This window comes from Penaeus japonicus, unplaced genomic scaffold (genome assembly GCF_977035675.1).
Source record: "Penaeus japonicus unplaced genomic scaffold, GWHDUDI00000001_assembly GWHDUDI00000009, whole genome shotgun sequence".
Lineage (NCBI taxonomy): Eukaryota > Metazoa > Arthropoda > Malacostraca > Decapoda > Penaeidae > Penaeus > Penaeus japonicus.
The window spans coordinates 5975341-5987840 of NW_028234411.1; the positions used below are offsets into that span (position 1 = coordinate 5975341).

Consider the following 12500-nt stretch of genomic DNA (forward strand, 5'->3'; position numbering starts at 1 on the left):
TAAGCAAAATGGGGGGTGGGGGACTATGCTTTCATTATGTCATTCATGTTCACAACCTATTTATAGTGATCCATTTCCCATAATATTGCATGGATTGAACAAAAACATGAATCGGAAATAAAGGTGAAGTAGCATATTACCACTGAATTTTAAAGGATACAAAAGGGCACTTGTATAAAAATAACAAACATTCACACAATGCTGGCAATGTTTTTCAAACTTTGACACTTAGTGCTTGTCACAGCGAAGGCGTGAATGAGCCGTGACCAGGGACTACCTTGGTGGCTATACTACAGACTGTCATTATCTGGAGTGAAACCATCAAGGAAATGCTACATCTTTCAAACACAAAACTAGAGATCATTGGCATAAACTGACTGTCTTCATCTGTGGTGCAGCAGCCCTATAATATACTCTTGCCTTACATGGATTAAATATTACCAGATCCTAGCATGTTTGTGCAAGAATTGTGAGATTTATACAGGGATCAAAAACGAAAGGAAAAAAAAAAGTTATGAATTGTTCTCGAAACATAAAAGTTAGATATCAATACTCTGGAATGAGATTCACACAAAGTCTCACAACAGCATTATTAGTGATATGATGAGCATTCATAATGAATGGTAATGATACACAAGACCCTCTACCATTCAAATATAGACTAATGAATGTAAACAGCCCTATAATACCAGTCATTCATTACTAACTTGGCTCATCACATACTCAAAGTGGAAAGAAAACTAGCAATGCTTAATTGTGATTCAAAAGCTGACAAGAGGCACATTTACATCTTAATTGCAACACTTACATCAATGCCAGGTGGCTATATAGAAATGTTTACTTAATTCTCCTTTACAGGAACACTTTCTTATTACTATATTTTTGCAACAATGCAAACTGTATATGTTCACTGGGATTGCATGGAGATCATATTTCCAATATCCAGTGTACAGCTTTATATCATTTGCCTGATAACCAGTGGGGCACCACTAAAAGGTTTTGTCCTAAAACATGAGATGGCCTGTAATTATCTATTGAGTCCTCTCTCACACATTATGCCATCATTATTCACTTTGGATGCACGAAAAGAAAACAAATTGCCAACGGGGATTGGCATTTTATTTGTTGAGATTCACTTACTGTGAGAACTATCTTCTGCTTATTATTACAATATACCTTCTTGCCTCCATCCTAAATTATCTAGAGGAAGTATTTTCTGTGGCCATTTTGGCACAAGTTAAATAATGAGACACAGCATTAGCAACATTTGGTTTCAAAGTTTACACAACTCTCATCAGTCCAACTAAATGTTTAATACTTAAACTCACAGATATCAATAAAATCCTTGAAAGTTCACATGACCTTATTAAGTATAGCAAAGGTCTTAATTACATTCAACTACTCTATGGGGGGGGTAAATCAGATGAAAAAAATATCACTATGGGCAGCCTTAATGTGGCATTTTTCATTGAGGAGATCTCACTCAATTACCTGTATCTGTTTAATGTTCTTAAGTGTTCAAGACATCCTTTGAAGCTTGCAATGTGCTTGAGCATGTTTCTATCTCACTGATCACACTAATATCTTGTATGTTTGGCTGATCACATACTTCCAATAAGATGGTAAATAATACTAATATATATATTCCTATATTCTGTTAAACATCTACCTTGCCCCGTTTAAATTATGATTCCTCTATTTTTCTTCCTTTATTTTTTTTCCTTATACATTTCACTTTCCATAACACTGACAGAAGTATTAAAACAAAACAGATGTTAGGGAGCATTTGTTTCTTGACTACCCTCAAATCACAGGGTAATAAAACATGAAATGATGAACTTGTGTGGCCAGAGAAAGGGGCTCTGAGAAGTGTGATGGCCACAGATGAAGAATGCTTCAGTGTCAAGACTGTCAAGACTGTCCCTAGACAAAAGTTGCCACAGCTGACGGCGACTTGTCCTCTGGGACTGGCGGCTTCCTCTTCCCCGTGGCTCCGCCATATTGTCCGATGAATGAGCCATCTTCTGTAAACCTTCCTGCAAGGGTGGAAAATTTGGTCAGTTTCATAGTCTGAAAATCAAGTCTTTGTTATCGATCTCCACCATACTGAGACTGAGTATAAAGTATATTGAAAATTAATAAAAATCAACTTTCTACTTCTGTCTAATTGGATTTCTAAACTGATTGTTAAGATCATCTATATTCCATAAAAAATCATTTCTTTCTGTTAAATATATCTCATCTGTTTGATCAAATTTCCTGGACTACTTAATTTTTTTATAATCTGCAACATCATCTAATAATATATTAGGTACCATTTTTTTTTTACTAGATAAATATTCAAACTTCTTGTTTCTTTTTTTTTGTGACTGTGCCTGGATTTTTTTTTTTCTTTTTTTGAACAGTTTTAAAAATCTTTACATACATTAAGAAAAATTGCAATGCCTATACTTCGATCAATATAAGAAAGTGTTTACGTATTTATGCTGTGTGAAAATGAGTGGACTGGACTGGCCTGTGTGTCTAAAAGAAAATTCAACTTCAAAAACTAATTAAAAAACAAAAAAACAAAGCACTCCCTCTTTCCTGCCACAAAATCATTAAAAAAAAAAGAAAAAAAAGGAAAAACACACACAAAATAAAAAGTGTAAAATCTGACTTCCTACAAAATGCAATCGCGCTCAAAAACGTGTGCAACACAAAAACACACTAGACTTTCGAGAAGGATAACCAACTAAGGCTTACACGTACAGGAATGCAGGTACAACATCAAACTAGGGTGGCAAATGCATTGGACGTTGTCTCTCCCTTCTTCCGGCCATACTGACCGATAAAGGAACCATCCTCAGCCATTCCTGTTCCTGGGAGGGGCCAAATATATACAAGCCATCAGCAAGGAAATATATTTACATAAAGTGCACGCATTCTTGGGAAACAAAGGATAGGAGAACTGAGAGAGAGAGAGAGAGAGAAAGAGAGAGATGCAAATTATAAGAGGAAATCAAGGGTTACAAGAGGAATTAACTTAAGGCAAATATTGATAAAATTATAAAATAAAATAAAAACTATAATAAAGTAACAAAATAATGATAAAGTAATAATAATGATAATAATAATAATACAAGTGATAATAATCACAAGAATTTCTTGCAATTTAAAATTTTGAACTGAAAAATGTAATAAATCCTAAAATTACTACTGTCATTCACTTTCTTCTAAACAAACACTATCAAAAGTAATTCATGATAGTCATCATGTGAGCAAATCATGCTTTCTCTTGAAAAATATGGAAAAAAAAAAACAAAAAAAAGTTATGATAAAAATAATCAAATTAAGTAACATAACAGTACAGAAAACAGAGGTTAATTCAAGAAACAATCTCATACAACACAAAACAGGAAACAAAACAGCATTAGATATGCAATGCAAAAAACAAAACGCAAAGTCCAGAGAGAACACAAAAGGACAAATGCAATCTCACATGAGTCAAATGCAAAAGACTACAGATGAGACTATCCTTCATATTACATAGCATTTCCTAAGGTTGACAAATAATGCAATACATAAAAAAAAAAAAAACTTGCAAAATTCTTGTATGATTCACCACTACATAACTGTGTCAGAGACTCTACTTCACAAGCTCGACCTACCTGTATCCCCGTCACCATACTCGGCCATTGAATCTGTGTCCGACTCAATTGGGTTTTTCACATCACTTCCCAGACTATCTCTTTTTGCTCCATCAAGTCTGGTAGGTAAAAAGAAATATGAATGAGTTTCTATCAACACAAAGCAAATACATCAAAATGTTTCTATTAATTGATATAAATGTATCAGATGGTTGTGAGTGACTGACCCTCTCTAAAATTTTCTGAGGTACCAACATCTACAAAAATTGAGTGGAATATGTTTTCACAGATTTTATTTCCCATTCCCTTTTCATCATTCTTGTTTTCTTTTGCATGAAATTTGATCAAACTTACGGCTGGGCATATTCTGGGAATCCTTGTTCTTCGTTGAAATCAGTGCGGCCATGTGCTGCTTCCCTTTCATGGACAGCGTACTTCCCGCCACGGTTGCGTTTTACAATGCACACAATGATGAGGATCAGGAGAAGGAATGCAATTGCAAGCATCATGCCAATAAACCATCCTCGGGTTGCAATGCTGTCTGATGGGCGCCTTGTCACTTCTGAAGACTGTAAGATATCATTTGTTAGTATTTTTCAATAGTTGTAACTAAACACTAGCTAAAGATGTAAGACACTTGAGTTACGAAATGTAATTAAATCAGAGATAAACAGAGAAAATAGAAATAAAACAGAATAATGAAAAAAGAAAAAAAAAAAAAAAATAGACAAGAAATTATTTTATAATAGGAAATCTAACTTGCACCTAAAAAGCAGAAATATCTTCATTAATACTTACACTGACAGTTGAATGGGTTTCAACCACTTCAACCTGAGTTGTAAGATATAATTCAATCAGAGACAAATAATAAAAGGGAAGAGACTTTAGGAACAAGACAAAAGACACATAGGATGGGAACATGAACTCAAGACAAAACAGACATAGGAAAGGAACATGAAATAAAGACCAAACAGATATAGGACAGGAAGATGCAATAAAGACAAAACAGACATAGGATAGGAACATGAACACAAAGACAAAACAAAACAAACAAGGGATTGGGTATTTGTGCAGAATTTACAACTCATACATGAAAAAACAGAAACACTCCCCTTGATACTTACAATGCCAGTTGTATGGGTATCAATCTCTTCTATGTCAGATTCTGTGGTGAATTCACCATCTACTGCCACTACACTCATTTTGTATGCTCTCTCAGGTTCTAATCCCTTCAGTATTGTGAAGTCCTGATACAGTTCTGGTTTGGTCTCCTGGAACATGCTTTCTCCATACAACCTACAGAAAGAAAAAAAAGAAAAGAAAAAAAGAAAAAGTGAATAAACATATTTGTGTTAATTTTCTGATGATAAAACTTGTACACATGAAGATGATCATAATTCTATTGATAAATAAGCACAAAAAAATGTACACAAATTCATAGTGCTTACTTGTACTTGACGAAGAAATGTGAGCCTGGGTTGCTTTCAGTGTTGGGAATCCAAGTAATCTTTATGGCTGGGGTTCCTGTCTTTGTGCTGATGTGTTGCCAGATAAATGTTGGCTTTCCTGGCGGTGAGGCTCCAGTGCTTCGAGTCATTCGTTCAATGTAGTAACTGGAGCCCAATCCCATCTGTATAAAAAATATCCTTCAATTAATAAACATCACAGAGATATAATTTCTTAGAGATTTTGCTGGCTTAAAAAATAAGCTATAGGAATTTACAGGTAAATCTAGTACAGTACATTTAAAAAATCCAAGATATATTTACAATAGGGTCTAATGGGTGTGATCTTGCAAAACATTACACTTCCACTGAACACATCCTTTATATTTACATACATAAGTGAACAACAACCAAGACGTCGATACTAACCGCAGTTCTGGCCCTGATCGTGATGCGGTACTTTGTGGCTGGCTTAAGGGAAGCTAGCTTGGCCCTGGTGACCATTGGGTCATTGATAGGGGGATCCCGCTCAGACAGTGGCCCAGTGTCAGTACCCTCAACCACTTGATAGTAAATGTGGTAGCCGGTTACAATTCCATTTGGCTGCTTGGGTTTCTTCCAGATAAGGAAGAATGCGGATGAGCCCATAGGGATGGCATCAAGAGAGTCGACTGGACCAGGCTCTGTTGAAATGGAAATAGATATAACACACTGCATTGTCAAAACAAACAAATATGGATGAACTATGCCAAAAAGTTTAACAAATGAAAGTGAACCAGAAATGTGGAAAAGAACCACTTACTTCCTTCAGGAGTGACAAAGCTGATAGTCTCACTGGGTGGACCATCATGGGCACCATTGAACACCAGTACACGGACAAAGTTCTTTGTGTATGGAACAAAGGAGGTTACAAGGGCACTTGGTTCATTGTTATTCTCTACTATTATGTCCCTTGCTTTCTCTTCATTTTCATTTTCAGTCCAAGTTTGAATCTAAAAAAAAGGAAAAATTCTATGATTACATAAAACTATACAACAAACAATAATATCTTTATTCAACACTGATATCTAAAATCACATAAACCAGGGCAAATTATTCACAGTATCCATGAGCACAGAGAACATACTCTGTATATACAACCAATATGAAGATATTGAGCAGCCCATTGAACTGTAAGATGATAAAAAATGGGTCCTCAAGATTTTGTCTCCTTTCTGAACTGACCTTGTATCCCTTGAAGTGACCTCGAATTGAAGAATTGGCCACAGGTTCCCATGCCAAAAGAGCTGTTGTTGCATCTCTCAGTTCTATCAAAGTCAAATTTCTTGGAGCTTCGGTCGGAACTGTAAAAGAAAACGTGGGTAAATGCTTGCAGAATCAGATAGTGACTACTGTTGAAATTCCATGTTTTATAGTGTCCATTAAACAAAATCCAATATGGAAAACAAAGGGGGCCTTACCATCCTCTCCTGACCAGCCCAGAACTTCAGGAGCTGCAACATGAGCTTGTCCCTTCTCATTATGGGCTTCCACCTTGATCCTATAAGGTTGAAAAGTAGGCTGGTTCTCTATGACTAAATGATCTTGTTCCCAATCTAACACATCTTCCGTTTTCCATCTTGCATTATTACCATCGTCTCTTTTCCAGTACACTCGATACTTGAATCCAGGGCCATTGTGTTCGATTTCTGGCATTGGCTGCAAAAAATTACCACATGAGAATTTGCCTACAACATTTGATAATGATTTTTTTTGTGTGTGTGTATGTATGTGTACATACACAGACATAAGTAAATACACATACACACACACAAATGAATGCACACACGCACATATATATATAATAAAAAATAATTGAATTGAACTTACAGACCACTTGATGACAAGGTTCTGTGGGGTGGACCCCTTGCCTTCAACACCATCAGGATTCTTGTAAGGGACATCTTGGGGTGTGGTGCACATTCCAGAATGATCTGATGGTAATGATGGCCCAATCTTGTTACGAGCAATCACCCTAAATGTGTAGTTGGCCCAAGGACTGAGGTTAATCTGCAAGATTTAAAAAATTATTCATCTAATTCCAGATATAAAATCCAGTTAAATAAAAATTTAAAGAGTTCAAAGATAGTCAAATTAGATAAGTTATTTAAACTTACATTGAACTGTGTACTTGTAGCAGGTACAGAATCAAATGCATTTTCCCAGGTATCTGGGGTGAAGCTTGTATTGTATTGAATGATATAGCCAAGGATGGGAGCTCTGTTGTCGCCCATGGCTTGCCACTCAACGCTTGCATCGCGGTCATTACATACCACTGGCAGCAATAATTTTGGTGGATTTGGGACATCTGTAACAAAAAAATAGATATAACCAAAGATCAGCCTCCATTCTTAAACATTCCACAATAGCATTTTTCATGGGGTCAGACATATAGGACATCAAAGCAATTGCTAATTAGTATCACTTTGCTAATAGATCATATATAGACTCACATAACAAACCATGTGTAGAAAATAATAGAAAACACACATATCATAAGATGCCCAGCAAAAGGCTGAACATCTTAAGATGGGGCCTGCCTCAGAAGGGCAAAAGAAAGACATTTTCCCTCTTCCAGTAACCCTTCAGATATGAACAAATCCATTAGAAGAAAGTGAATATATATCAATATGATAAGGATATTACTTCTTTTTTTATAAGAGTAACAGGTCTTTGAACCAAGTCAAAAATAACTTTGAATTAACACAAGAATATATGTGATCTTCCCTTCCCACACAATTGTTATAGTTCAGCAGGAGCTCCGTACCTTGAACAATGAGAGTGGCAGCAGCAGTAACCTTGTCCAATTCAGTTGAGGCAACACAAGTGTAAACCCCGGAGTCCAATTCAGTTGTCTTGGTGATACTCAGGGAGGAATCAGACTGTTGTACAAATCTGGGTTCTTGATCAAAATCAATAAGCTTACCATCAGTAAGCCACTCGATACTAAGTTCTAAGTCGCTGTCAGTTACAGCATTACATCTGAAAAGAATGAGTATGTTAACTAAGTGTTCACATAAGAACTACAATGCAAAATTTATACTTAATATCAACATATTTTGCATAAAAAAGAAGTTAATTTTGTTGTATAAGTTTCACAGAAAGCTCAACTATGACAAAATATCATAGTCTTACTAAAAGAACAATAATGGATTTCTCAAAATTTCACAATGAATACAACACATTACTAATTTTCAACAAAGCAACTGATCGTCACAATATTGTTTCACAGCCCACCTAAATGTAGCAGTTTGTCCTGCAGCAACTTCATAGTCTTCTGGAGTATTAGTGATGCGTGTTCTTTCCTTTACGACTAGGGATCCATGAGCTTCTTGCTGGCCAAACTTATTCTCGGCAACACATGTGTAATCTCCGGCATCAGTGAAGGATACATCCCTGTAAGGAGGAGTCATCATTATTCAACATGTAAGAAAAAAAGGTCAATTAATTCTATTTCTATCATTAGTAAGTATAGGACCATTCAAAAGCACTTTTGGATAGTCACTGTGTATTGGCAGAATGAAACAGATCAACACATTCCCATTCCCATACATACTTGATAACAAGATTTCCGTCCTTTGTTACATGGAAACGTCCACCGGTCTTCTCAACATTATCCTTAATCCAGGTGATGCGTGGCTTTGGGGCTCCAAACACTTGGCAAGTAAGGTTGACTTGCTGCCCATCTACTGCTTGAACGTCAACTGGTGGAGTACGGATCTCCGGAGGCAGTGCTATAATAATAGATAGGATAGATATACATGTTAGTAAATGAAGAGAAAAATATCCCTCATTCCAACTCATTGAAATGATAATCTAATGTGAATATGGAGTCTTTTCAAAATGTGCACAAGTACTAAAAATTAGAACTATACAATCATTGCATGTAATCTCATAACCCTGAAGTACTTCTTCATATTAACTGTACTTACCGAGAACATTAACGTAAACATCCTTGTAGACATATCCATGAACATTTGTTGCGTTGCAGCCATAGTTGCCTGTATCAGCCTTTGTCAAGTTCTTGATGATAATCCTGTTTGGTTCAACAATACGTCGAGGGTTGGATGGGGCTTCCTCAATAGGCATGCCATTGTAGATCCAGTACTGCTTCGGGGGAGGCCTTCCTCCAGCTTCACAGTAGAATGTGGCAGTTTCACCTTCAGCCCTGTTCTCGATTTCGGGTTCCTTCTCAAAGTAGGGAATTGCTGGGAGAAGAGAATACAAGTTGAGTAATCAGATATAGGTATATTTTCTTTTTTCTCTCATAAAGATGATAAGCTCCTATACACAATAAACCAAAGAAAAGCAGGACCTAATAAATAAATCCCTATCCTTACCTTGTACTTTAACATTCATTGTATATGACTTTGCAACACCGACACCGTTGCTTGCTTCACATTCATACTGGCCTTCATCTTCAAAGTCCACATATCGAATCACCAGAGTCTTGCCATAATTCTCATAGTCAACACGGTCATGTGGTAAAGGTACTGGGATAGAGTTGTTACTCTTCTTCCAAAGCATCTCTGGCAGGGGCCTGTCATGGGAAACCAATGGGTATTAAAATAACAAAACTAAGAATCAATATGTACATCATCCTTGGTGTCAACACAATAATAATAATAATAATAATAATAATAATAATAATAATAATAATAAAAACAAGCAAAACAAAATCACAGATATATGAAAATGGTGTCATATCTGTGGCTATAGATCACTTACGTTCCACTGAAGACGCACCAAAGCCTCAGGGTTTTCCCCTTCAAAATGGCTGTGTTCTTGCGGGATTTGAACTGCACTTCAGGCTCATTTTTAGTCTGAACAGAAGTGCTACCACTCTGGAACACGCGCAAGTAGACACGGTTGCCCAGCTTGTACTCGTTACGGAAGGTGGAGGTTGCGGAGCAGGCATATGTGAAGTCGTTGGATTCATCAAATCGAGTGACATTCGAAAACCAGAGGGTTCCTTCGGGGTCCACGGTCATTCTGGAGGAGTTGATGCTACGCAGAGCACCTCGATCATCCTGATGAAGAGAAATGGGTATGAAAATAACGTTTCATTCTCAACACTGCATAAAACCTAATTTCAAAAGAAATCCTACAACTCAAACTATTTTCCAAAACTGAAAAAAAGGGCATAAAATACTGGAACCATAACTATATACAAACCTGAATCATCCAGTACACAAAAGGTTTAGGGTAACCATCTGGTGGCTGGCAAGAAAGTCCAACGGGATCACCCTCGTTGACAGTCTCAGACACTGGATCCTCGTTCTTGAAGCTGTTCAACTCGGATTTACGCACGAACACAGAGTTTGAAGTTGCAGTTCCCATGTCATTGGTTGCAAAGCACTGGTACTGGCCTGATGGGAAGATTGGAAAATGGTATTTTAATTTTTCTTTTTATCATGATCATTACTTTTCCAAAACCATCATTCATACATTTTCATCTGTAGAAATATATCATTACAGTCTAATTTACATACACTACATATCAGTAACATTATCTAAACCTTCTAATGCACACCCATCCCCAAAACAAACAAACAGACACAAATGAAAGGAAGAAAAAAAAAAAAAAACATAAAATAAAACAGATAAAGAGAAGATAAGTATCGTACCCAAGTCCTCATCTCTTGGGGAGGTGATCACCAGCGTGCCTCTTCCTGGCTGCTGGGAAATTCGATTGTCGTAGGTCTGCCAGTCGAATTCTTTCCCGTTCTTTACCCATCGGTATCTGGAAGAATGACATTCGTAAATTGTGTTTTCTATTTGTATAAAACACACACACACACACACACACACACACACACACACACACACACACACACACAAGAATACAATATAATCATGGAGGCTGATAAAAAGCCCGTTATTACCTATATGATTAATAAAGTGAATCCGATTCCTCCGACATCATTGGAGGTAAAAAAAAAAAAAAAAAAAAAAAAAAAAAAAAAAGAGGCAACAACAACTTACTTCGGGGCTGGCTCTCCTTCCGCCTCGCACTCGATAATAAAGGGTTTGTCGTTCTCGTCCATCCTGGAGGCCACCTGGAAGAGCAGCTCCTCGTTGGAAGGCGGTTGTTTCGTCATCATGGGCGGGTACTTGATCACCGCCTCGCAGGTCACCGCCACAAAGGCCACCACCAGCAGCGCCTGCAGGGTCATCCTCGGTAACCGCGTCTCTAACATGTTTCCTCTACCTTGCACCACCTGTAAATGATAAGGAGAATGTCATTAACAAAAATGTTAGGAATATATCATTTTGCCTTGCAAAATCATTCATGCATACAGGTTTTAAACATACAAAGTAAAAAAAACAATCAGGTTTTTCTTGAAACTGTAAAAAAGGCAACTAAACATGGACACGCTCACAAGATCAATCCACACGAAATGCTGGATTATGTAAGCAATTTCGAACAATTAACAAAGTCGCTAGTGAAAAGAATCTGATAGATTTTACAATGTGAAAGGAGAGGAAAAGAGAAAGAGATGGGGAGGGGAGGGGAGGGAGAGAGTGAGAGAGATAAACGTGATTCTACAATATATATATATATATATATATATATATATATATATATATACACATATATATACATACATACATACATACATACATACATATATATATATATATATATATATATATATATATATATGTATGTATATATATATGTATATATATATGAAATAGGTAGTGAACATGTTCGGGAAAACCCGCAATCAAGCTGAGGGGTAAGCTTTGATAAACGGGGAGGCCATATATCATAGGAAAAAGGCAGAATGACAATGCCAAATTGGACAAATCTCCCGGATAGATAAATAAAAATCATCACGACACAGTTCCCGATATCTGGTTAACTATTTCAACTCAAAAACAAAAGTGGAAAACAACTCAATTGCTACCGTTATTTGGCTAAACATTTGTCAGCACAATGCATACCTGCATCCATGACTCTATAACCGCCACACTCGCAACTACCGTGTCATTCAGCGTGTGCCTTCAAGCATCACACCCAAAACAATCACCGAGCCGCAACAAACAAACACACGCAGATCTTCATACATATTCAACTCCCGCCGAAACAGAATAGCTTGCAAGCAGAGATCCCTAAAACACAATTCATGCACCTCACGAAGCGTAGTTAAAACAAACGAAGTCAGACATTAAATAATAACGCAAGTGCTCCCGCCAGGCGCCACCAAGAAGAGGACGTCCGGATCCAGTTACTCGATCATTGCCCTAACTAATGGCGTTCATCATCAGCCCCAGGACCACATGTGCCCCCCCCCCTCCCCCCCATGTTATCAACGACTGCAGCCTCGCACTGCCAGTACATATGGCGGCGGAGTGCAAGTGCAAGTCATGAGTCGTCGCC

General features: G+C 37.2%; 1 protein-coding gene across 17 annotated transcripts in view; it reads right to left on the bottom strand.

The window, feature by feature from the left end:
- Nucleotides 1-879: 879 nt before the first annotated feature.
- Nucleotides 880-12500, bottom strand: part of Nrg (Neuroglian) — a 141442-nt gene continuing 129821 nt past the window's right edge. For 5 of the 17 annotated variants that reach the window (XM_086539617.1, XM_086539628.1, XM_086539630.1 and 2 more), the window contains 21 exons: nt 11099-11334; nt 10741-10856; nt 10289-10482; nt 9842-10143; nt 9454-9653; nt 9046-9321; nt 8670-8847; nt 8351-8509; nt 7881-8095; nt 7231-7421; nt 6944-7123; nt 6535-6772; nt 6299-6417; nt 5877-6066; nt 5504-5757; nt 5078-5259; nt 4754-4925; nt 3984-4198; nt 3651-3748; nt 2752-2861; nt 880-2036 (listed from right to left, as the gene is read on the bottom strand). In XM_086539617.1, the coding sequence (XP_086395743.1) occupies nt 2770-2861; nt 3651-3748; nt 3984-4198; nt 4754-4925; nt 5078-5259; nt 5504-5757; nt 5877-6066; nt 6299-6417; nt 6535-6772; nt 6944-7123; nt 7231-7421; nt 7881-8095; nt 8351-8509; nt 8670-8847; nt 9046-9321; nt 9454-9653; nt 9842-10143; nt 10289-10482; nt 10741-10856; nt 11099-11334 (3807 nt within the window). In that variant the 3' untranslated portion in view covers nt 880-2036; nt 2752-2769. Of the gene's footprint in view, nt 2037-2751; nt 2862-3650; nt 3749-3983; nt 4199-4427; nt 4461-4753; nt 4926-5077; nt 5260-5503; nt 5758-5876; nt 6067-6298; nt 6418-6534; nt 6773-6943; nt 7124-7230; nt 7422-7880; nt 8096-8350; nt 8510-8669; nt 8848-9045; nt 9322-9453; nt 9654-9841; nt 10144-10288; nt 10483-10740; nt 10857-11098; nt 11335-12500 lie in introns of all 17 variants that reach the window. The other 12 variants (XM_086539613.1, XM_086539618.1, XM_086539619.1 and 9 more) reach the window with 3 other exon arrangements.